Consider the following 24,630-nt stretch of genomic DNA (forward strand, 5'->3'; position numbering starts at 1 on the left):
CCTCACGGTTGGGGAAGGTGGATGCAGAAATGAGACCCGGGCTTGTCTCCCTCTGTGTCTCAAGGTCCTTCCTCAAAAGCACAGGAGCGAGCAAAAGGAAAGTGGGGGAAGGCTGGGGAAGCAGGGGTACAGAAGGGACTTTCCCGCCTTTTCTAATCCTCAGCTCCAAAGGCCTGTCAATACTTCAACATTTTAGATATAAAACTTGCTTTTGCAATCAATGCAAATATTACCCAGTGATTCATCCTTTCCAAATGACTCTTGGTTTCTTTTGACATTTTATTTTAAAATTATGAATTAGCATTGACATCACCCTAGAGTTGCTTTTACCTCTCAATGCTTTAGTAATTGCCAAGGCTTTATAAATCAAGATTCTAAACCATCCAAATGTTCCTTGGGCTTCCAGGGTGGTTTATAGAATTACGTCTTTAGGCACACATAGTCTAGAAGTCTTAGGAGAGAGATGTTACTGAAAACAAGCTGGTGGCTTGTGGAGTGTGTAAAGTGGCGGGATCTTCATTAGGGCTTTGTCTGCACTGTGGACCAGGAGGATACCCTTCTGTCTGTTAAGTCAAGTGAAGTTGTCTTCCAAGTTGGATTGAGACCTGCTTTAAGTCCCCACACTCAAAGGTCTACAAAACCATCCAATTTTTAAAAAATAATCTTTATATTTTTTAAGATTATAGTAAAATTACAACATCTCCTCTTCACTTTCCTCAGAGTTCTTCCATGTACCTCCTTTGTTCTCTTTCAAAAAGTCATGGCCTCTTTCTTAATTGTTGACATATATATATATATATATATATATATATATATATATATATATATATATATATATTCCCAAGTCCTAAATACCACCTGCTCCGTCTGTATAATGTTTCTTAGATGTCTGTTTTCATTGGTATTGAATAACCAGTCAGCGTGCACTTTCCTGGGCAAGACTATTTCTGCTGCCCTCAGCATTCCTTATCTGCCTGTAGTTCTTACTCTAGGGTTGAGGCCTCCTAAGTGACCTCACATTCACGTTAGCTTGTCTACTGGTGCTATATTTGTACTGGACGGGCTTTGACAGTTTACTAAGGCAGTAGTGTCACCTCCCATAGAAGGCCATTTTCAGATTGTCAGGAAAGAACACCATCACCCAGGCTGATGGAAAGCCTGGGGTTAGAAGGATGATGTAAACCTGTGGGTGTTTAGAGTCAGTGGTGTTAGCCCCGTATTGTATTCAGAGTGACTTGTTCTTACTAGTGTTCCAGTAATTAGACAGTGTCCTGTATTTGTAATGCAGATATCCAGTTACAACAGCACATGTAGAATGGCATGGCGTAGATATATGCTTCCACAAATATAAAGTCCAGGTTTACCAACACATGTTTTGTTTTGAAGGCTGTGTTCTACAAATGGGTACTCGTTAGCTAAATTATTCAGTGCTCAGTGTTTTACCCTTTCAAAAGTCCATCCCATCCAAAATGCAAAATCAGAGGCCACGGTGAGTTTAATTAGTATCCAAAGTGGCAGAACCCTGGTATTTTGAATGACTTAATATCCCTTTACTGTATCAAGTCAGTGTTCCCTTGTTTTAACCACTTACTTGAATAGATATATATGTAGTTGCAGCTGCTTGGATTTTTTTTTTTTTTTTTTAAGACAGAGTCTCAAGCTCGGTGGTGGTGGCACACACCTTTAATCCCAGCACTCAGGAGGCACTGATAGGCAGATCTCTGTGAGTTTAAGGCCATTCAATCTACAAGAGCTAGTTCCAGGCCAGGCTCCAAAGCTACAGAGAAGCCCTGTCTCAAAACATACACACACACACACACACACACACACACACACACTAAAAAAAAACCAAAAAACAAAAACTCTACCATAGAAAGATCTACTTGCCTCTGCCTCCCAAATGCTGAGACTAAAGGCATGTGCCCCTATACCTAACAATTGTTTTCTTTTTAAATATGTATATATTTATGTATGCATAAATATATATTTAAATTTTGTGTTTATGTGCATACCTGTATAATTTTATGTGTACAATATGTGTGCAGGTACCTTCAGAGGCCAGAAGAGGGTGTCAGATTCCTTGTAACTGGCGGTCGACGGTCGTGAGCTTCCCCATGTAAGTACTAAGCACTCCTAACTGTTGAACCATCTCTCTAGCTTGCATTTGAATGTCCTCATGTGTTGGTTTCTTACTTTAAGCAGATACCCCTTGCAAACCTGTGTGGACTCGTTGCATAGGACTCACAGCCACTACTCTGCCTCCAGTGGCAGCTGACACTGCCCCGCGGGCCTCTGGGAGTGCTCAGGAGGCTTTCGTGCCTCCCATTAGTCACTGGGTACTGTAACACAAGAGCATTTCACTGGAAACGAAGCCTTGTACTTTTGGGGACATTGTGAGGTGTTTTCCTTGGTGTAAGGCTTAGAATTCTGACTGAGACCCGACAGTCTATTGGGTTTAAGAAGGACAAAGAGACTCCTTTCGTGTATCAGCAGAGGGTCATGCTACAGGGTGGGCACAGCAGCTCTGTCCCATGTTGTCACAGATCCGGAGTCCGTCTATTCGTGTGATACATGTGGGATTCATCCTGCATGAAATTTGATTTCCAGGTGCAGCCACGTGGTCCTTCATGTTTATTGTGGCCCCCTGGGTGACTGAAGTATGCTGGGCCTGTGCATATTCATAGCTGGCCAGAATTCAGAAAGTTTGGGATTTACAGGTTTCATGCTGTCACTGGTATTTTTTATTGTTCTCTTTAGAGTTTCATTGCACTTTGACAAAGGCAGAATGACTTTCGCTGGTCCTCACAGGAGGGCAAAGGGTGGCGCATTCTATGGCTTTCCTCCCCAGTGTTATGCAAAATAGTTTCAGTACCTCCTGGGCTTCTTAACCAAGTCTAGCCAATTTAAAGACCATTTCAGAGTTCATGAGAAAACAATGCACATAAGGGATCAGACTGTAAGAAGTAGAAATGACCACAAGACTCCATCTGCACATGATTTTTACATAGAGGTAAGGCCAGCTGTATCAAGCTAAGAACATCATGAGCTTAGGGAGGGGGTTTGGAACCTGCAAACTCCCCGCCGTGAGAGTTAGAGCCAGGGAGGGGCTGCATGCACCATGCCCTCCTTCTGAGGTCTTTTGGAGACCTTTGTGTCTGTTATCCCTGCAGTGATTCAGCATATACCTGAATATATGCCAAGGTTGTGGGACCTTTAAGGTCCATTCCAGTATCACAGTTTTGATTTCTTTTGTTTTATTGCATACAGCTTCAACATGGCGGACGACGATCCATACGGAACTGGGCAAGTAAGTTATCATCTACCTAACGACTCTGTTTATGTGTGTTTGTGTTCCAAAATACACAGGGGCAGCACTAATGGCTCAGTGGAATAACGACTCTAAATTAGTAAACTTTACTTGAATTTTTTTTTTCAGTTTTCTGCTCTTCCAGGGTAGGAGAGGGTACTTTCATATGTATTTTTGCATAAAATTGCATGTACAGTGTATATAGAATGTACACTATATACAATGGCCAGGAGATAGCCTCTGAGCCAGCTGTGTTCGCACCTGTCTGATTCCAGTATTCAATATGATGACCCTGTAAATAATCTTTATTTAGAAAAAAAAAGATAGCCAGTGAGTGAGATTTTTTTTTCCTTTGGGGGGGGGTTGCTATTAACATTGCTACAAACTTGGTGACTTGAAACAATAGAAATACACCTTTTTATAGGTCTGGAGGCAAGAACTCAAAATTGGGGGCTGGCAGGGTGGTTCCTACCCCATACAGTTTCTGTGGGTCCCCCTCGGCTTATAGCATTACCATCACACCAACTGTAGAGTCTGTTGTTGCCGACTTCCCTCCACTCTTTGAATTGAGGGCCCATCTCCTTCTAGTGTGAATTCACCTAGCTTATATAAAGGTAAAGGCAGCATTTCCAAATAAGGTCCCATGTAGCAGGAGCACTTAGGAATTGAAAATGCGTTTTTCAAAGGTGCTGTAGTTAGACCCATGGCAGTCTGTGAGAAGGCATGCGCTCTGAGAGCGTCAGGCTGTCTTCGTGCCATCACCGGGCTCATCGTCTGTGTCAGCAGTTAGGACCAGGCCAGCTCTAGGGTGTCCGTGTCCCCTTTCCCCTCCTCATTTTCTCATTTGAAAAGCTCTAAACCCGTAGAAATGTTGGACAGTGTGATGAATCCATCTTGGTTATCAGTACTTCCGTTTCTTTCTCTTCCCTCCTTATCGAGAGGATAGAAATGAGCCTTGGAAGCAGCTTCTAGACACTGGTGTGACTGCAGTGGCAATAGTCAACATGGACTCTAATGATCTTTAAGTGATTTAAAGCTGGTGTTTGCTTGTTTTTTAGAGTGTTCATTGAGACCTTATTGTGTGCAGACATTAGCATCCTAGAGATGGAGAGACCAGTGGTATAAGGACTGACTTCAGGAGCTGCCCTCTAATTGGAGGAACAGAACCACACTTTGCATAGTCAGAGGACACTGCCCTGGTTCCCTGAGGCACAGAAGCAGTAAGGGGGATCTCCTTTTGCTTCTCTGGAGAAAGTGCAGGTTAAGGATCACTTTCCAAAGGAAGTCTAAGCTGAGCTTTAAAAGGTACAACCAGTACAGGGAGCCACTTAGAAGAGAACCCTAACCCTGGCACAACATTTGATATTACTTCACATTTAAATTTTGGTGGTAAACTTCTGAGACTACTATTTCCCAAATTTATGTGTGAAAAGAATCAGCCAAAAAATAAAACTGAAAGTGAAATATTTCTCAGGGATCTGGTGTTTCTACAATCAGAGAGCCCTAGAGTAGTTGTGAGAACAAGATGGGCATCCCGTTCTCACCAGGCCAGGTAGAATGAACGCATATTGTTTCGTGTCACCGTTCCCTCCTGATTCTGTTGTGAAAATGGAGACATTGGATAGATCTAGAACGTTCTCCTGTTTGCAGCATTGACGACTCCTGGGCTCCTGTCATCAGCACCCTTTGTTTTACCTTTCACTTTTAATATGCCGCTTCTAACGAAGGCCAGATCTCAGCAGCGTGAGGGCTGCTTCTGCTTGGTTTCAAACCATGCTTTCCTGTCTTTGCACAGGAAATCTGATCAACCAGAGATGGTCTCTTATGCCACAAAATAGTAAAACCTGCTGAGGACAGTCATTTTGAAAGTTTCTTATGTGGGCAGTTTTGAGTGGATCAGCAGCAGGGGTGGGCACATTCTAGCACTTCAACTGGGTTGGGGAGAGGTCCTGGAAGGTTTTTTGTTTGTTTTCCTGTCTTGAGCTTTAAGATGGTATTTTCTAAAGTCTGCCTTCTTCAGGGAAGTGTCCTCAGTGTTTGAGCATACACTGGAGTTTGTTCTCCACCCTTCACCAAATAAGCCCCGTGGGCTGCATGCAGTGCAGCATGTCTTACTGGGGCTGTCCCCTCGGTCCCGTCATTGCAGACACCTGCAGGACCATCACACAGGAGTTCTTTCTGAGGCCATCCTTTTTGCTCAGAGATGGTGGACACCCTGCATGGCCTGAAACTTACTTTTGCAGGACGTAGTTTCCCATTCTGTATTTCTTTCCTGACAGTCAACCTAAGCATTGAAGAGTAGCCCACGTTTGCTCCTCCGTTGAAAATTTGCGTCCCTCAAAACCGGATTTGAAGTGATTTTCATTAAAACGTCACATTTTAGGAGCCAGTGAGATTTTTCAGAGAATAAGATACTTACTGTCAACCTGAGTTTGACATCCCCCACACACAGAAATGAATGTAACAAAAAAAAAAATTTAAGCATTACTTTTCTTACTCATGATTTAAATAGATATACTAGGATCTGAGGTACCCAGCTATCTCCAGTGATTTACTAATAAGGATAAAAAATACTTCCAGCTTTCAAGCTGACCAGAAAAAATGAAATAAATACATTTGCTTTCTGTGTGGTCCACAAGCATTTCACAAGTGACTTTTGAGAGTGAGAAAGATCATAAGCTCATGAATAAGCGTGTGAATTTCTAAATGAAGTGACTGGCATCACTTCATCTAAGTGAAATGCCTTTTGGAACAATGGTTAGTAGTAACCTATCAAGATAGAGCTTAATACTATCACAACATATTGTGTGTCCGTCCACTCTTTCTGATGTGTTAGTTGTGTGTTCTTCCTGTAACAAGTTACCATAATCTTACGATTTGAAACAGCAGAAATACCTTCTCCTGTAACGTAAAATAAGAATTCCAAAGCAAGGAACTAACAGGGCTACATCCCCAGCAGCTGCTGTTTCTTTCCCTCCGAGCTCCTAGAGGCTGCCTGTGTTCCCTGGATGAGTTCTCCCAGCGCTCCAGACTCTTGCCTCTACAGTCATGCTTCCCTTTGATTTCAAGCTCTCCTAGGTAGCCAACCCGGATGTTCCAGGATAATCCTGTTGTTTAGTAGTTTTACATCAATGTCACACGCAGTATATTTTTTACCATGTGAAATGTAGGTTCTGGGGAGTAGCATGTAGATGTCTTGGAGCCATTGTTCAGCGCACCAGCCTCTACTGAATTCGAGGGAGTCTGTGTTGTAGTGGAAGAACAGAGGTGGGGAGGGGAGCGTGCGCTCTGTACCTCCATCCTTTGCTCAACTGTACCACCAGTGTTGTAAGTTATGTAGCTGCTGTCTGTGACTCTTTCAGGTCTTGAAATTCTGCAGCTCAAGAAAATATATTTTTCATCAAAACAGAAACACAGATCTAAGATTATATGCATGTGTGTATGTGTCTGCCTGTGTACACACACATGTTTCTGTGCAGGTACATGTGTGTGGAGACTGGAGGTCAATGCTGGCTGTCCTTCCCAATCGCTACCCATCTTGTGTGTGGAGAGAAGGCCTCTCTTGACCGAGACCTCATGGATTCAGCTAGCTATGTCAGCCAGCAAAGCCGGTCCTCTTGTCCACATCTTCCCAGAAGTGGTGTTGTAGACAAGCTCTGCCGTACCCAGCTATTCACATAGGAACCGGGGCTCTGATCTCTCTTCCTAAGTCTTGTACAGCAAGCACTTTATCCCGAGTCCTCTCCACCCTCTGGGTTAGACTCTTATTCCTAAGAGGGTGCAAGATTCATATCACTCGTTCAACAAATACTGCTGACGTATCCCCCCATGCCTGAAGCTCTCTTGGCTCTGAAGATGCACTAGCTAGAAGGATCCACCAGGTCCTTGCCTTTGGGGACCCCATAGCTCTTATTCTTCTTGAATTCCTTTTATACATACGTAAGTTTCGCATGCAGCAGCCTAACCGGGTGTCAGAAAGCCACTTTAGAATCCTGATCTTAGGAATCCCGTTTTTAGGCTTTCGTTTCTAGTTTTCATTCTTGTAATTAGTTCTTCCTGTAAATTAGAAGAGGAATTAAAATAGTTGTATTTTCTTCTTTACAGATGTTTCACTTGAATCCTGCGTTGCCTCATCCAATATTTAATACAGAATTATATGCACCAGAAATGCCCCTGTCAACAGGTAAGACAAATGGCGTCCTTCTCCTGTTGTTTTGTTTTTCCCCTAAAAATAATATTTGCGGTCAGGAATCAAAGAAATGTACATATGAAAATACCCAAACTCAGTACATATGAAAATACCATAAGGAAGCCTGTCACTCTGTGGGTGCTGGGGACCAAACCCAGTTCCTCGGGAAGAGCCACAAATGCTCTTAACCACTGAACCGTCTCTCCAGCCACAATAGTCTCTTTTCAAATCCAGTGATGTTCATAGGAAGGAAGTGGTGATTTGTGTCTTCAAACCAGCCTTTCAGTATGCTTTCTGGAAATGCATTTCACAAAAATGTTTCAGCGCACTCACACATTGTCTTAGCAAGTGTGGTTCTGGCATTTGCTAGAATACTCCAGAGCACTGTCAGACCTGCTTTCCCGTTCTCCACATTTGAGTCCCTGTTTTGTGCTCCTCTTTGCTTTACTGCGGCTACCACAGAACCGGTCTCAGCCGCTCAGTTTGTATCTAGGGACAGTGTTGTGGTTAGCCAGGATGCCAGGCACTGGGGGAATAATCCAAAGTCACCTTTATACCCCAACATGACTGTTAGTTCCTGGACCCAATCGTTGTTTAATGTCCTGTGTGCAATAGCGCATGCTCTTCATTTAGACTCCTTGCTGACTGGCTGTGTAGCCTTGGTGGGATGGCTCTTCTTCCTGCTTTGTTCCTGCCCTCACATCACGTGCTGGAGTTAACCTGTCTCCAAAAGTAGTGTGTCTGTCAGTGGAGATTGTGTTTAAGAGAGCTGGATCACTGAGCAGACAGCAGGTGCTTTGTATATTCTAGATTTCTGTGTCTTCTATGGACACCATATGTCCTTTGTTTTTTTAATCGTTCTCATTTAAGACACCATGGTTGTGTCAGCACTTGCCTCTCACTGTCCAAATCAGAAGGTTTCTCCTTTTCCCTCTCCAGACGCATGGGAGGAAGAAGAGCTCATGTGCCCAGCCTTCCTCAGCCTCTCCAGCAGGAGTTACAGCCCAGAGGCCTGTCTCTCTTTACCCCACAAAACCTATTTCCTAAGCCACCATCCTTTCTGTGAGATTGTGAGCTGTCCAGTGTGCCCTCTAGGTCACTTCCTGTGAACAGTGAACGCAGCAGAGGCTGCTGGATTTCCTGTGAATGTCTAAACTCGGAGAGCTGAAGTGTTTGCTTTAGTATTGCTGTTTTATTGAAAGTGTTAAGGACGTGGTTTTATTCTCAGGAAAAACACACATTTCTGTAAAATGCCTCATGAATTCTAAACAGTAACCTGAGGCAGATGATTTTTCAAATGTGTTTTCCTTTTCCTTAAGTTTATGGGTTCAGAAGGAAAATTATCAAAAGAATCACCTCAGTAAATGCTCCTATCAGGTTGTGGGAACCCTTTTCCATAGAGTTCGACAAACCTTTATAATGGTCCCTAAAAGTGCATTCTTTCTGCTGTCACCAGCTCCTCTGTTTCCACTGGCATTTCCCTCTCTGTCTCAGTGTGCTGTCCAGGTTCTATAGTCCAAGAGGTACAGGGCATTCTCTTCATATTTTAAAGAAGTAGGAAGTTTATCTAAGTCGATATTTGGTTGTAATTTTCATGTGTATTTTTTTCAATCTTCTCAAATTCTTAAAATCTCAAACAGTCTTTCCAACTGTGTGGGAAACTCTGGACCAAGGGACAGCTGTTAGGTCTGTGCCATTTTTCTGTGATTTAAACTTTCTCTGTAAAACAAGAGATCATTTTCCTGGCCCAGAAATGTAGCCAATAGAAAGTTAGCCTTAACACATTTATGTAGCCAATCTAATATTCTACTTGACTTAACTTGAATGTGCTCTTAGGGTAAGAATGGTACACTCCACATGGACTTTCGCATATGTAAGGAAAGTCCTAGAAGCAATGGAAGGAAGGGACTTGAAGCCCATTATGAGGATGCTCCTACACCTCCGTACTTCTCAGCATCCTGTCCAAATAGGTCTTTCTTCATGCTCTAGCTTCTTGGTAGGCTCTTTCAGATGTCTAGAGGAAATGTATATTTTTAATATTGTTATATAAACTATATGTCATTCATAGCATGAGTTCTTTTTTTCTAATAGTTTTATTTCCTTAGAAAAAGTTAAATTCTAGCCATTTTCTTTTTGATAGCTAAAATTACAGTTACTTTTCTAAAAGTTTTAAATGTCAATGGATGTATCTCATCAGACAGAGAAGTATAATTTGCTATTTTACTGCATTGGCCAGTGATACTCATTTGCCTTTCTTGTTTTCTTCAGCTTTGGTCCTGACTGCCTTCCTTGAGCAGTTTAGTCTCTCGTGTTATCTGATCCATCGTAATACTGAGAAGATAGCGTATATTCTCTCTGAAGTTACAGTTTATTTAAGATTACAGCGTCAAGTTTTATCTCTTCCCCCAATTTATTTATGCAAAATAAGGCTTAAGTTTCAGCTGAGAGTGTGGGTTTTCAAATGAGCACAGAAGCATTCTTTTAGAATATCTTTAGCCTCCAAAGTCTTCATTTTCATTCAAGCACATACAAACATACTCAGTCTATTTGCAGGTTGCACAGTTATGGGTTCTCATACTATGACATAAGAGCCAGCTGAGGTCCTCAGGGAATTTCTCATCATAGCATTTATATTTATATAGAAGATGTGGATTTTCTTTGACATTTCAAGTCATATGTCACTGGGATAGGTATTAAGCCTTTAGATCTTTTTCATAGTAATTGCATGAATTTATCTTTAGTAACAATAGTTTTGGTATTTTACCATGTGCCTGGGCTGTTTTATAACAGAGTCCATATGAGAGCACAGTGGTCAGGTTTTTTTTTATATCAGTATCGAAAAGTTGGATAAGATTCCAGGCATCATGGTGCATGTTTTTAATCCCAGCACTTGGCAGGGAGATCTCTGGGAGCTTGAGGCCAGCTTGGTCTACATAACGAGCTTCAGGCCTGTCAAGGCTACATGGTGAGACCCTGTCTCAAACAAAACAAAACAAGTCATGGATAAGAAGGAAAAGTTCTCTGGGTCTCACAGAGGCCCAGAACAAGCCAGTTAAGCAATGGACACAGCACCCCAGTTCAGGTTAGGGAACGAGCGGAAAGTCGGTAGCAGTGTTAGAAAAGGCCGGTGACCCACAACCACCCTGGACTCCACCTGTAGGTTGCTGTTTCCAGCTCTTCATTTCACACTGAGCAGTGCGCTTTGAGGAAGGAGGGTTGTCATCCACTGATGAAAGGAAGCTGGAAATGCCATAGCACTCAGAGGTGGTGGCTGTACTTGATGTGTTAGCGGTCTAGCATGCGTGCCGAAAGATGAGGCTGGAGCAGCTGCCACTGTGAACTTTGCCAGCCATCCAGCTACGTACCATCACCGCCCCCTCACCAAAAAGCCATATTTATTGTTTTTCCACTTAAACTCCTGTTAAAATAAGCTGAGCCTGGAGGCTGGAGCAATTGGTGAACAGTTTACAGTGTTCATTGCTCTTCCTGAGGACCCAAGCTTGGTTCCCAGCACCACGTGGCAGCTAATTCATCTGTAACTCCAGCTCCAGGGCATCAGGCATTCTTCTGGCTTTTTTGAACACCAAGCGAAACACTCAGATACAAAAAAAATAAAGCAAATAAATATTTTTTAAAATGAGAATTATTTAATATTTCAAATGTAGAATCTCACCTATAAAAATGATTTGAAACATAATTTCAGCTTTTGACTTGCTTTGTATTTCATACCAGATTCTAGAAGTCTCACAGTTTCTTTTGGTTTTTCTTATTGTGTTTTTTTTTTTTTTAACAGATGGCCCATACCTTCAAATATTAGAGCAACCAAAACAGGTAAGAGTAAAGGGGTGGGCTGTTTGATAATGTTAGGTCTCTACATCTAATATTAAGGTTCGAGCATTGAATAACAGTAGCTAATCTGGTAACAGCAGTGGTTTATCTGGATGAGCAACAGACGGCCATGTTATATCATAACTTCCTGTGTCTACATTTTTCTTAGGCATTCTTCAAAAGGCCTTGAAACTTCAGTTAATCATGTGTCTTGGTATCCTGTATCTCTTTTGCCTAGCTTATCAGTCAGTCACTTCCATGGAAAGCACTGGTGATTTTCATTCCTAAGGAAATAACTCCCTGCTGGTTACATCTACCCTTTACTGGTCATGTCCATGCCCACAGGATGCTTCTCCTGCCTTCATAAGCTCCAGCCTCTTTGTGTGTGCAGTGCCAGTGGGAGACGATTAGAATGGACTGTCCCACCACACAGCCCATTGACTTTAGTCACAGCCTCTTTGGACCAAAGAGAGGACTGCGTGTGTGTGTGTGTGTGTGTGTGTGTGTGTGTGTGTGTGTGTGTGTGTGTTTGGTTTTTGTCTACCTCTTTCTCTTCCTACTAAATATTGTACAAAATAGGTGTGGGTTGAAATAGCCTCAAAACGGCATAGATACTCATTCGAAACTGTGTAGCTTTAGCACTGTAAGACGGAAGAATCTTTGATGTATGGAGATAGAACATTCCCGTTATTATCCATTTCCATTGTACAGTTATCATGTTGTCTTGTGTCTCACTGTGTTTTTGACTCAGGGTCTTGTAGCCTTGTGGCCTCAGACTCACAGACCTCCACACACATGCCTCTGTCTCCCAAGTGGTGGCTTAAAGATGTGTGCCACCTAATGGAGGTGTGTTTGGATTTTCTCAGTTAAGTGGGTCTCTATTAGGGTTGACCAGTTTGCAGTAGCCAGGAGCCAGCAGCTACACACGCCCTTGTCTAGTTTTAGAGTCATTAAATTCAAGTATTATCCGTGCTGGATCCCAATGACATTAATATTCACAAAACTAATGATCTTTCTCTTTCAAGTCTGAGAAGACTGTCCCGTTCACAGTGTTGTAGCCCACGGGCCATGTGTAACACGGAAGCACTTTGTTTTAAAAGCCACACCTGCAGCCTGCCCCAGTTCCGCTGTAATTAAAGGAACTGCTTCAAATAATTAGCATAACTGTTACTGACTAAAGGTGAAGTGGAGAGCTTGGCAGTGGCAGTTTTAGCTGAGAAGGCTGCGTTGAGACTAGCGTAGCACATTGTGTCCACAGCCTTAAACTCCCCATCACTCCGTTTCCACAGAGGAGGCAGTGAGGTGCTGAAGATGGCGCCTGGCTTCTCCGCCCCAGCTTAGTGCACAAACACCAGCTGGCATCGTGTTCATAGCAGCTTTTGGAGAGTATCTCTCATCTCCATGGTGGTCTTCTGTAATTACATATGTTTAGAATCGTGTGTGTGATGTCGTCATTGTTGTTTTTAGTAATTCCTGCTTGTGTTCACCTCCACAGAGGGGATTTCGATTCCGCTATGTGTGTGAAGGCCCATCGCATGGCGGGCTCCCTGGTGCCTCTAGTGAGAAGAACAAGAAATCCTACCCTCAGGTCAAAGTAAGTCTGGAGTCCACCACTCTGACTGCCTAGGAGCAGAGCCAGGGAGTGCTGGAAATGAGTGTGAATGCATAGGATGCTCCTTTGCCCTGAGCAGAGGTGTTTACATGGTTATTAGAACGTTTAAATAGAAATTCATCTCATGGAAATGACAAACTTTCAATCACCATTAACATCTCCATTTAATTGAAATGGTTCCAACATCAACTAAGGAAAACTTACTGCCTCTCCAGTGATCTTAAAGCTGCCTTTTAAAATCTTGAAGTCTTTAAATTTATATCCTCTGTGTGCTTTAGTAAAACTTCGAGCCAGGTGCCATGGTGCGAACCAGTAGTCAGTCCTAGGACTTGGAAAGATGGGAGCTGGAGTATCAGGTGTTCAAGGCCAATCTCAGCTAGATAGAAAGTTTGAGGTCAACCTGGCCTATGTGAGACCCTGTCTTTAAGAAAACCAACCAAGCAAAATGTCTTTGTGACAAGTTCCAAATGCTGGGTTTATAAAGATTTCGTGACAAAACAGTTGACAGACTATATAGACATAGAGTATATTATTATTTTAGGTCATAAATCCAGACCCAAAGTGATGAGCTGAATGGGTGTCAAACAAGCTTATCCAACTGCCCAACATCAACGCACGCGTACTGCTAGTACAGACCTCAGGAGGTGTTTTAGAGTTTACATGAGGAAACGTGCTTAGGTACACCATAGAGATCCTGACAGGAGCCCTACGCAGCCACTCAGGAGTTCTATAGCATGTGGAATGGGGGTGACGTTAGGTGCAATTTCTCAGTCTTTAGCTTCTTTCATTGGTGATTTAATTGAGAATATTTTTCTCTAGTTGAGTTGTTTTGTTTTGTTTTTTAAGACAGGGTTTCTCTGTGTAGCTTTGGATGAGTTTTTTATTTTACTAATTCATTGCCATGTTTCAGAGACTGATAATGCTTTTATGTGGAAACAAAAAAATGCAATTGAGTCAATTAGTCAGTTATTCAGTAATTCAAGCTTAGACTCACAGTTACCAGAAGTAAGAGTCGCCACTTCAACCTCTGTCTTCCTGCTAGCGTTTGTAAACTCAGTTTCTGACACTGGGAAATTGATCTTTGATTTTGCCACCCTAATAGTTTGTTCCTCCTTTTTATACCCTTCTTCCAGGCCCAGGCTTTCCTAGTTTCTTACTGTGTCTAAAATAAAGAGCCATCTCATTCTTTATCTTTCCCATGAAGCTCAGCTCCTAGCCTGGATTCTATGAGTCACGTTTTCATTTTAAGACTCTTGGCTGTAGTTGGGGAATGAAAGGTATTTTTCTTAGTAAAGGTAATTGGATATAGAAGTGCAGTGTTTTTAGTTTGCAAAGGCCACAGTTATATTAGACAGTGTTTTGTAGAGAGATCGAACCTATAGGATAGAGGTGAGTGGATAGATGATTGATTGATTGATTATAGGAAGGTAGATAGATGATAGAATCGGCTGTTCTGTTATGAAAGACAAGAAGTCCTACTGTGGGCTACCTCTAATATGTACCCTAGGATGCTGGTAATATTCCAAGCACAGAAGTCTGAGCACCAGGTGACTGATGGGACTCTGAGTATAGGACCAGCAGCCTAAGATCCTGGGACTGCTAATGCTAGTGTAAGCCAGGTGATGTAGGGGAGCCTGGAGTTCTGATATCCTGGGAGTGCAGGGGGCAAAAATGGGGAGTGCCCCACATTCTACTGGGACGAGGAAGGAGGAGGAAGAGGAATGGAGAGAGGATTCTCTCTGGCTTTTCCTTCTAAGGGGGCTTCTCCCTGACTGTCCACAGAGAGGATAGATCTTCCTTCCTTGGTCCAGCACACTTGCCAGTCTCCTCTGGAAATGTGCAGACACTGAGGGAGGAAAATGCTTTTCCAGCTTCTGCATTTGTCCACTGTAGCTGACTCGCACCTGCAATTATCCGAGGACAGTCTATGGCTTCCAGTCCTTTAGGAGCTAGCGGGGAAAGCAGAACAGAACACCAGCAAAGAGAATAGATGCTTTCTTCAACATCAGTGATTTAGCATATGTTTTCATCTATTACCTCTTGTAATATTTATTAGCGCTGAAGAACTGGGGCTCAGAGTTAGGGCTAGGGCCTCTTTTGCTGCAGCTCCCTGGCCCTCCCATGGAGAGTATGCGCTGCTGAGCTGAGCCGGGGCTGGAGCTTAGGGACAAGACGTGGAGGACTGTGGTAAATTAAGTCAGGGAGGATGAGAATTCTGGACAGCAAAGAAGAAAAGGGCAGAGGAGTCTGGAGTCAGATCTTGGACTTTCCACCTGTCTCTGTGTCATATGTGACTATTGTACACATTTATGTGTCCGTGTTTGGGACAGGTAACTGGGCGTCACTTGTCAGCCCTGACGGTGGTGATGACAACTGAAGGAGTAAGGGTAGGAGAAATTTAGGGGTTCTGTGTGGGCCCCGTGAAAGAAGTGTAAGTTGTGTCCGCTCATGAACTCTTTTCTTTGGTGGTGCTGAAATTTTGTGTTCCACTGCATGAAAATGAGAGCCTCTGTAGAACCTGCTGCCCGGTGGGATCATGCTGTTACCTGACATCCACCCCGTCATCTGTCTCCCGAGGTGGGCGCATGCACTCACGGAGAGTGCAAGGTCTGTGACCTGTAGGACGTCCGTTTGTTCAGGCTTATGAGCAAGATGACTGGGCTTGGCTCTTTCCTCATCCTCATCCACAGCCTCTGTCTCTGTGAACTCAGGCCCTGTTTCCCTGCCCTGCCTCTCCAAGCACCCCCACCCTGGTGTCCCTGGAAGGCTGGCGGTTGATGTGCTATGAGGATGGCAGTGAGGGTTTAAGGGCTATTGAAAGCTTTGGGGACTGGTCATGACTTGGGGCTCCGGGAATCCGGCTGTTCTTACGGAGTTTGTAAAGGCCCATCTTGTTGACTGTTCAAATCGGAGCCTCCAGTTGGCTTTCACACTAACTAGAGGGGTCTCCCAAAGCGTGTTCTGTTAGAAGTGTTCCCATGCTTAAAACTGTGGCAGATAACTAGGTGCAAGCTCTGCTCAGATACCTCTCACTGCAGCGCACCTCTGCTGGGTCTCGGGCCAAGCCTTCACGTGCCTTTTCTGCTCTTGATGACCTGGGATTACTTACTCCTGCATCCTCATGGCTGTGGTTAGCTTTCTCTCCAGACTGAAGCATTCCTTTCACCACCTGTGGTAGCGCTGGGTTGGATTGGGGGATTTTTTTTTTAAAGCTAATTATTTCACGTTACAAAATGTTTCAAGCATACAAAATTTAAAATGTTATGTAGCAAATACCATATACCAAAACATAAATGTAAAAGATAGTACTATTTTGCCTATTTATGTTTGTGTCTGCCTTTCTCCGAGTCTCTTTCTCCCTTTCTCTGTGAACTGCAGTGTAGCTACGGTAGAAGCCCCCACTCGGTCACTGCTTTGTCCTCCTGCCGTCCGCGTAGATAAACCACTCTTCTGCACGGCCGTTCTCTGAGATGGCTCTATATTTTACCACATAAGTATGATTCATAACCAAAATCACTTTCAAGAAAACTACTTTTTACTAGCTTTAACCCAAAGTTTTTATTATATATGATGGCTCCTCCTTTTCAAACTAAACAAGGGTTAAGACTGACCTGCCTGAAAATTAAACACTGATCACTTTGATCCTGTCTGTTCCATTTTACTGCCTGAATAAAAATGTCTTCAAAAACAGTGCAAAATTTACACCAAGCCTCAAAGCAAAATAAAAAAAAGAAAAAAGTCATATTCAGGGGGAAAGCTAGGGAAAATAAATATGCAAAATTTAAGGAAGTTTTCCGCTTTTTAAAAACTTGAGTAATCCATTGTCTGTCCTAAAGTCCCGCCTTGGGAGTTTGCCGGGCTCTGATTGCATCAGCGGCTCCTGGGAGACAGCAGAGCAGGGGAGGCAGCAGAGCAGGGGAGACAGCAGAGCAGGGGAGACAGCAGAGCAGGGGAGACAGCAGAGCAGGGGAGGCAGCAGAGCAGGGGAGACAGCAGAGCAGGGGAGACAGCAGAAGGGGAGACAGCAGAGCCTCTTCTGGACCAAGCCTGTCACTGCCTGTTCCTGACTCAGCAAGGAGTGCCAGGGAAGGCTCACTGCCATCCTTTTCCCGAAAGTGCTGCAGAAAAATTTTAAATCAAAGGGCCCTCCTCGAGCAGGTGGAGCAAGGCCAAGAGGAGCAGCTACAGGCGGCCTCAGGAGCGCTGCTGTGCCCGTTGGCCGTGGCGCTGGTCCTTCTGCGCTGGCCACCCTGGGCAGATTGCACATCGGCACCAGTGTCTTTCCTCTGTAGACTACGATCTGTTTGTAATCATCAGACGCCAGGAGCTTGAACCACAGCGGTGCCAGTGTAACTGTTGCCATTCCCTTTGGGGCAGCTGCTCCACTGCCCTTCCTTCTGAGGTTTTCTGTGCAGGGAAAGGGTGTCCTGGAATGTTTTGTTAACAACAGCTTTGGCCCCGTCCTCCCCCCACTGTAAAGTCTGCTCTCTTAAGTGCCTCTCACTTCAGAATCCTTAATGTTAAGTTTCTATCAAGATTAATACAGCCTGGGGATCTGCTGTGTGCTTTAGGATATCACATATCTTTGCATAAGCTCCCTTTTCTTTGCACAGGCATGTCTGAATCCAGAGGCTTGCCATCCTGAAGATCTAGCTGGAATACTAATTTTGAATAATTTAGCCTGATAGAGTTACCTAACCTGCCAGGGAGAAAGATCACTATAACCGATGGGCGTGCATTCAAAACCTAGGTCGTAGCGTTTTTTAGGATGTCCTTTGACACTCCTGATTTGTTTGCTATGCTCAAAGAAAAGAGTCACATTCCTCGAGGTACACACCCTGTGCTTTGTAACACCTGTGTGTGCGTGCACGTGTACACACACACACACACACACACACACACACACAAACTTACTGAAACAATAGCTTTCTTTATAACTCAAGGTCCATGGATCTTTTCATGGTTTCGGAAAGGTTTGGGACTTGTGAGTTTACACATAGAATTTTATGTAAATTCATGTAGATTTTTAAAAACTTTGATATGTATAAGAATAATGCTGAAGGATATTTGTAGCACGAATTCTAATTAGTTTTAATCATAAAATCCCTGAGTCAGATATAGGGGTAAATGCTGAACAATCAGAGAAGTAAAGGAGCAGCCACTAGAGAGACCTTTTATGTCTGCCAAACCTTCAGACCAAAGTGGGCAAGTCCACGAATCCTCAGACTGAATCCTGAATTCCTGTCTCTTCCCACCTTATGCTCCTTTCTCCAACCAGCCACAGCACTTCCCATCTCCACCTCCCTAGGGCTGGGATTAAAGATGTGAGCCACCATGGCCACCATGGCCAACTACTGTGACTAGCTCTGCACTCTGATCTTCAGGAAAGCTTTATTTGTTAAAGCACAAACAAAATATCACCACAGGTATTGGCTTTTTGACAGCAGCTAATTAAAATGGTCACTGATATCTTCCTCTTCCTTCCTTCCTTCCTTCCTTCCTTCCTTCCTTCCTTCCTTCCTCCCTCCCTCCCTCCTTCCCTCCCTTCCTTCCTTCCTTTCTTTATCTTACCACGTAGTATAGGCTGACCTCGAACTCAGCACCCCGCCTCTGCCTCCAGAGTACTGAGGAATTCCAGGTATGCAGTAACCTTGAGTATTTTTCTTCTTTCTTTTTTTCATTTCTAAACTTTATATTTACATTTTTACCCATAGGTAAATTGAAGCACATTGTGTTTCTCAACGCATAATTTAAGGCAGTGCCCTTCAGGTTTCCAGTCAGTGGAAAGATGTGAGATTTAGTGCCAACTGCCAGAAAAGGGGAAGTCTCAGTTAGTCATCTGTCTCCATCTGTCTGTCTGTCTGTCTGTCTGTCTCCCTGTCTTTCTTCCCGCTCCTCCCTTCACCTCTCCCCCAGCTCACACCTATCTTTGATACTGATTAAATATAAAGCCATTTGTGGTTAAAACCAGAAAAAAAAAGAAAATTATTTCACTGATACTCACTTAAGCGTCGTGGCTGGTCCCGCACCACAGACAGGGGCGTCCTCTGTATAACCATCTATATAATTTTTTCCTAAGTCACCTAGAAGTTTTACATTTGGCTCCCAGAATAATATTGACTTAGGGGATTTTAAAAAATAGCCTTTAAATCAGTGTTACCATTAGAAGTTGGAGAATGATACTCATTGAAGGAACCTTTTGATATAAATCAGAGCAGTAAAAATTAATCCTGAGAATTAGTTATGTCAGGCCTCTTGGGTTTTCAGGTTGTCTGAATTTCTAGGCCTGGCATGGAGGCCTTTCCTCTCCCATCCCATGTTTCTCTGCATACTTGTGTGTTCTCAGCATGACTATTCTTAGAGTCATCTTTGATTGAAGTGGTCTCTGCCTGAAGAGGATTAATACATCCACCATTCAATTCAGGAAGCCACATGATGAGGCAAAGTGAACAACTGGAAGCCTCGTGGTCCTCAGATGTCTCCAGGTACCTTCTCCATAGTCAGGAGGGACTCAGTCTTTGGTACAGGTGCTGCTGCTGACTCTCCCACGGTCCCCATCCTTCCCCCTAAGTGGACTCCAGGTCAGAGGCTTCCAAATGATGTTTGTGAACGTTTGGAACGTGTTCTTGAGGTCTAGTGGAGGTTGGCTGGAGGACACATGCAGAATTTCGCTGTCATCTTTGGCTCCAGTGCACTGATCAGAGGGACCTCAGGGTAGCTGCTGTGCCCAGGACCGCAGGGTAGCTGCTGTGCTCAGGACCTCAGGGTAGCTGCTGTGCTCATTTACACTTCTCCTTTGGTTCTCACAGCAACAGAAGTAAGGTCTCCAACCCTCACATTCTCCACGACGAAGGGGAAGTATAGAAAAAGCTGAGACAACTCTGCCTTTCAGGGATGAGGCCCAGGGTTCTTGTGTGAGCAGGGTAATGTGTAATCCCACACTTCTTAAATAAAAAGGCTCTTATTAAATATATCACCAAACTAGGACTGCCATCGGCCTAACTAACAGTTGTACAAACATGATTAAAAAAAACAAACTGCCATTTCCTGGGTTTAAATGTGTTGTTACTATTTATTTCTCAATAACAGTTGCTAAAGATAGTGCTTCTATATACATTATGTAAGTAAATGATTCACTATAAAACAATGAAAATTTTCCAAGATTTATTATTAAAAGCTCAAAAATCACTCAGATATTATAATTTGAATCTACCACACAGATGGCTAGAAACCACACTCTTAAGCACATAGAATACTGCTAAATACAATACTAAGTATTTCTCTCTACTTAGAGTGTCCCTTAGACCTGTAATTCTGAACCATAGGTGTGCCAACTACAGTGATATTTAGGGCCCAGTTCACATACATAAAGCACAGCATGTCACCTAGTGGGCCAGGTTTCTGTGGTCATTTCCTGAGGCTGTCTGTATTTTATAATGATAATATATGCACTAATGGCTGAAAAGAAGCCATGTCTCTTCAAGGAATAGAATATTATATCATATATATATATAATTATATATTATATTTGTTTTTAAATGATAATTGAGAATCTGTGTGACCTGAAAAACTGCTTACAATAGGGTATTAAGACAGGTAGGCTTGCAAAACCTGTGAGGTGGCTCAGCAGGAAAGGCGTTTGCCACTGAGACTAACAACGTGAGCTTGACCACCCGATCCACGTGGTGAAGGAAAAATGGACTCTGAGAGTCATCCTCAAATTTCCACATGTACGGTGTGTGCTTACTCCCCAAAGCCAACACTAAGTAAATAAATACATGGAATAAGAAAGACAAACAGGATTCTAAATTATCCCTTCTACTAGTTTAGCTGTTAGCCTCTGTGCAGCCTAGACTGAGGGAAGTGTGCACGCTGTAGCTTTATTTACCCACGACTGAAACTGAACTGGTTGAGTCTGGACTCCTGCTTGAGCGGCTGAACTTTGGACTGACAGGAAAGTGCGGTGAGTCAGACTCACTTAGCAGCTCCAGTAGGTGTTAGCTGCAGGCAGGAAGCTTAAAGACACAGAGCAACACACGCTGGTTCCTCACAGGCCCATGGGGACGAGCCGGATAGTTCCCAGGCTTTACTCCACGGAAGGCTTTTCCTCTCCACTTCTTGAAAGCGTTGGCCTTGTTCAGCTTCCAAAGCCTTGCGAGTGGCGCAGGTAATTCTAACAGAATAAAACACCAAGAGATGTGCCTCCTACAGAAACGTCCCCTGTACCAAAGACACAGCAAACCTTTCCTATTGTGTGTAATTAGACTTGTAAAAATGCATGAAGATGCAGGTTACTTGAGGAAGGAAGAGGTAGGGGAGAAAGATCAGCAGGGAGCATATATGACTGTGTCACAATGAAACGTGTGCCTTTGTGTGCAGTTTTTAGAGTGCACACACAGGCACATACATGGGGGGGGAGAAGAGAGAGTACTCATATACCACTGACACAGTAGGGAGTGCAGAAGGCATGGGAGCTCTTCGTACATTCGGGAGCCACCTGCCCTAGAACTAATTGCCAACCGAGTAATTCAGAGGCATGGTTTCTAGTTACCTCACAGAAATAAAAGCTAAGGTTTGGGCCTTTCCTGTCTGAGGTACTGGAACTGAGTCCCCCCTGAAGTCAGGAGTTTCAGTTTCTGTTAACGGGTGATCTTCAGAGCGATAGTGAAGGGGCAGGTTCCAGCCTGGACCCTGACAAATCGGAAGGTGTAATGTCTCTAGAGAGTCAGTTCTGGCTCTTGTGGACACGGAGCTTGAGTTTATGCTCTAGAAACCCCAAGTCTAGAAATCGGTAGGGCGAGTTCAGGTCCAGGGGTGCCCTCCATCCGGGCAGGGAGAGACAACAGTTTGAGTGTGGATTTGATCACAAATAAAAACTATATGCAAGCAAGTCATCTGCAGACCAGTGAGAAGTAGGAATACATCCCCAGGATCCTTAGATACCTGAGTTATCCGTTGTTTGATACATAAGCACAAAATAAGTTAGCTTGTACTTGAGAAGATTTGGGAATTGTAACCAGGCCAGGAAGAATGAAGGCCAAGTACACGTTTTTCTAATCATATATCACTGAAATGGTCTAGACATTGGAAAAATAGTTATCGGATGGGAAGCGGATAGTGAGGTTTCTTGAGGTGGAAGAGAGACGGTGGCTGGGGGCGAAGAGCAGCAGGCGTGTCTCTGCGGTCCTGGGAGGGGGAGCATGGCAGCAAATGTGTGCTTCTCCTCCCTGGGTCCCGGCTTGGCGTGCAGTACTCGGCTTGTGACAGCATAGTCAGGGTTTAGCACCAGCTGAGATGTGGCCTCCAGCGCCGGGTGTAAGGTAGCTCTCTAGATTTGCGTTATTAGCGGTGTTATTCAGTGTGGCTAAGCCTCAACTTCATCTGTGAAACTGGCATAGAGAACCAAATTTATAAAATACGCGGGTAAATTCCATTGTTCAGTGCCTGGTATACAGTCAGCATTCAAACATAATTACTTCTGCTTTAGTTTTAAAATTCATGAAATTGACTACTATTCCAAAAGCGTGTGTCTAGAGGTAACACCTGATGTTATAGAAAGCTCACAGAAAACAAGAGGGCAGAAGGAAATTTTAGTTTTGTTAGGCCCCCTCACTGTATCCCGGCAGGCCCTGTGCATCTCATTTGTACAACTATTATATTCATTTTCCTAGGGTACCCATAACAAATAACTGCAATCTGGGTCATTTTAAACAACAGGAGTTTATTCTTCCAAAGTTCTGGAGGCTCCGGAATCCACAGTGAAGCTACAAGTGGGGTCATGCTCCTTCCGGAGGCTTCAGGGAAGAATCAGTGCATGCCTGTTCTGAGTTCCGGGTGGTTGCTGGCTGTCCTCAGCACCCCAGCTTGCATCTGCCTCTCTGATCTCGGCTTCTCTTCACATGGCTGTTCTTCCTGACTTTGTACCTGAACCTCCCCCTCCTGTCTTCTCATCAAGACACCAGCCAGTGTGGTTAGAGACTGCCATATTGTGTAAGGGACCTCTTCTTGACTAGTTGCATCAGTAGAGCATCTGTATGTAAGTGACGTCATGTCGTGAGCTCCGCAGTGGGCATGGAAGAGAGGCGCTCTTCCTCTCATTGTCTGTAAGCGCCATGCTCACTGGTGAAGCTATACTCCTGATGGTATGCACTAGAGAGCATGCCATTCCGTGCAGCATTCAGAAAGCAACTCACGTGCCCCTTTGTTACATAGTTAGGTTGTGCTAGAAAACTTTTCGGGTCTGAGGGATTTACCCGCGTATTGGTGTTTTGAATATTGTTTTCTAGGCATTTCTGAATTCCTACGGCATTTCTTTATTGGGTGGATGGAGGGTATGTAATAAATGTTTGGCAGTAGGCTCTTGGTTGTAGCAAATCTGACAGTTTCCTTCCCACAGTAAATTTCAAGGTACTAATATGAAGTCAACAGGTTTGCAAAAGTGAGAATTTAACCATCAACTCTGTGAGCTAGTCAACCCATTCCCAACATAGTACTTCAAGATTTCATTAAACCATTCTAATTTACAAAAGCTCATCTTGGGTGTGAACTCAGTGAACAATAGTTAGATGCAGAGAAGGTGATACATTTTTTCCCATAGGAAGTGGGTTCTATATGCATATGTTACACAATGTCATTCCCAAAGATTTGCAGGATCTGAGTAAACCCGCTATGCTATGTGCTACAGTGGAGACTTCGTCTTATGACAGCTAAGGAGAGCTGTGGTTTAGTGGAGGAAGGCTGTGCTTAAAAACAAAGCCGTCACCTCATTCCCTATTGTGCTGCTTGCTGGTGAGGCAATCTTCAGCAGGTTGCTGAAGCTCTTCAAACTTTGCTTTGTTTATGAGATGAAAATAGAAACAACTACTTTGCAGGAGTTCTGTGCCGTTAAGTGAAAAACCAAAAGCCAACAAGCTGGCATTGTCCCTGGCACGTGAATGGCTTTAAATCTTAATTTGGGACATGTGTGTAGGCTTAATGAAAAGCCATGAAGATGCCTGTTATTTCCACAAGAGCAGAAGTTAACACTAGAATGATTCCCATGTGTAGAAGGTAGCCAGCAGTTATTTTTTTTTTTTTTTTTGATTTTTCTAGACTGGGTTTCTCTGTAGCTTTGGAGCCTGTCCTGGAACTAGCTCTTGTAGACCAGGCTGGCCCTGAACTCACAGAGATCCGCCTGCCTTTGTCTCCCAAGTGCTAGGATTAAAGGCAAGCACACCACTGCCTGGCTGCAAGCAGTTATGTGTACAGCGAACAAGTGGTTAGTGTGCAGGGAGAATTGTCTGAGGGTCCTGCCATGGTGGAGCTAAAGGAGGCACTGGATTGCACGCGTGCCCACCAGGTCTCCACCTGTCCCTCCTGCTTGCTCCTCCCCAGCCTACTCCTCTGCAGCCGGGACAGCCACGTCCCAGTCTTGGCTAGACACTGTAGCATAGATCTTAGGCATAGCACCAATCTTTTCCTGGTTAAAATTGGCTTTTCTGCCTTAGTTTCTAAGCCCATTTGAATCTTCTAATTGCAAAAATGATTTAAAGAAAAAAGAATACTAGAAAGGTTTAAGCAAAATGATCATTATTTTAAAAACTCAAAATTCTAAGGGAAGAATTAATTAGTAAGCACCAAACTCTACCATACTCGTAGAAAAGTTCCCATTGGCCCAGCTCTCCTCTAAAGACCAGCACAGCCAAGGCTCACTGA

The 24,630-nt window shown here is 43.7% G+C and overlaps 1 protein-coding gene across 1 annotated transcript in view; it reads left to right on the top strand.

Moving 5' to 3' along the window:
- Positions 1–24,630, top strand: part of Nfkb1 (nuclear factor kappa B subunit 1) — a 109,026-nt gene that overhangs the window by 21,475 nt on the left and 62,921 nt on the right. The window contains exons 2-6 of the mRNA XM_087897546.1: positions 2,046–2,116; positions 3,268–3,307; positions 7,412–7,490; positions 11,290–11,327; positions 12,820–12,918. Of these exons, the coding sequence (XP_087753672.1) occupies positions 3,275–3,307; positions 7,412–7,490; positions 11,290–11,327; positions 12,820–12,918 (249 nt within the window). The 5' untranslated portion in view covers positions 2,046–2,116; positions 3,268–3,274. The remainder of the gene's footprint in view (positions 1–2,045; positions 2,117–3,267; positions 3,308–7,411; positions 7,491–11,289; positions 11,328–12,819; positions 12,919–24,630) is intronic.

Source organism: Myodes glareolus, chromosome 17, assembly GCF_982192425.1.
Source record: "Myodes glareolus chromosome 17, mMyoGla1.1, whole genome shotgun sequence".
NCBI lineage: Eukaryota > Metazoa > Chordata > Mammalia > Rodentia > Cricetidae > Myodes > Myodes glareolus.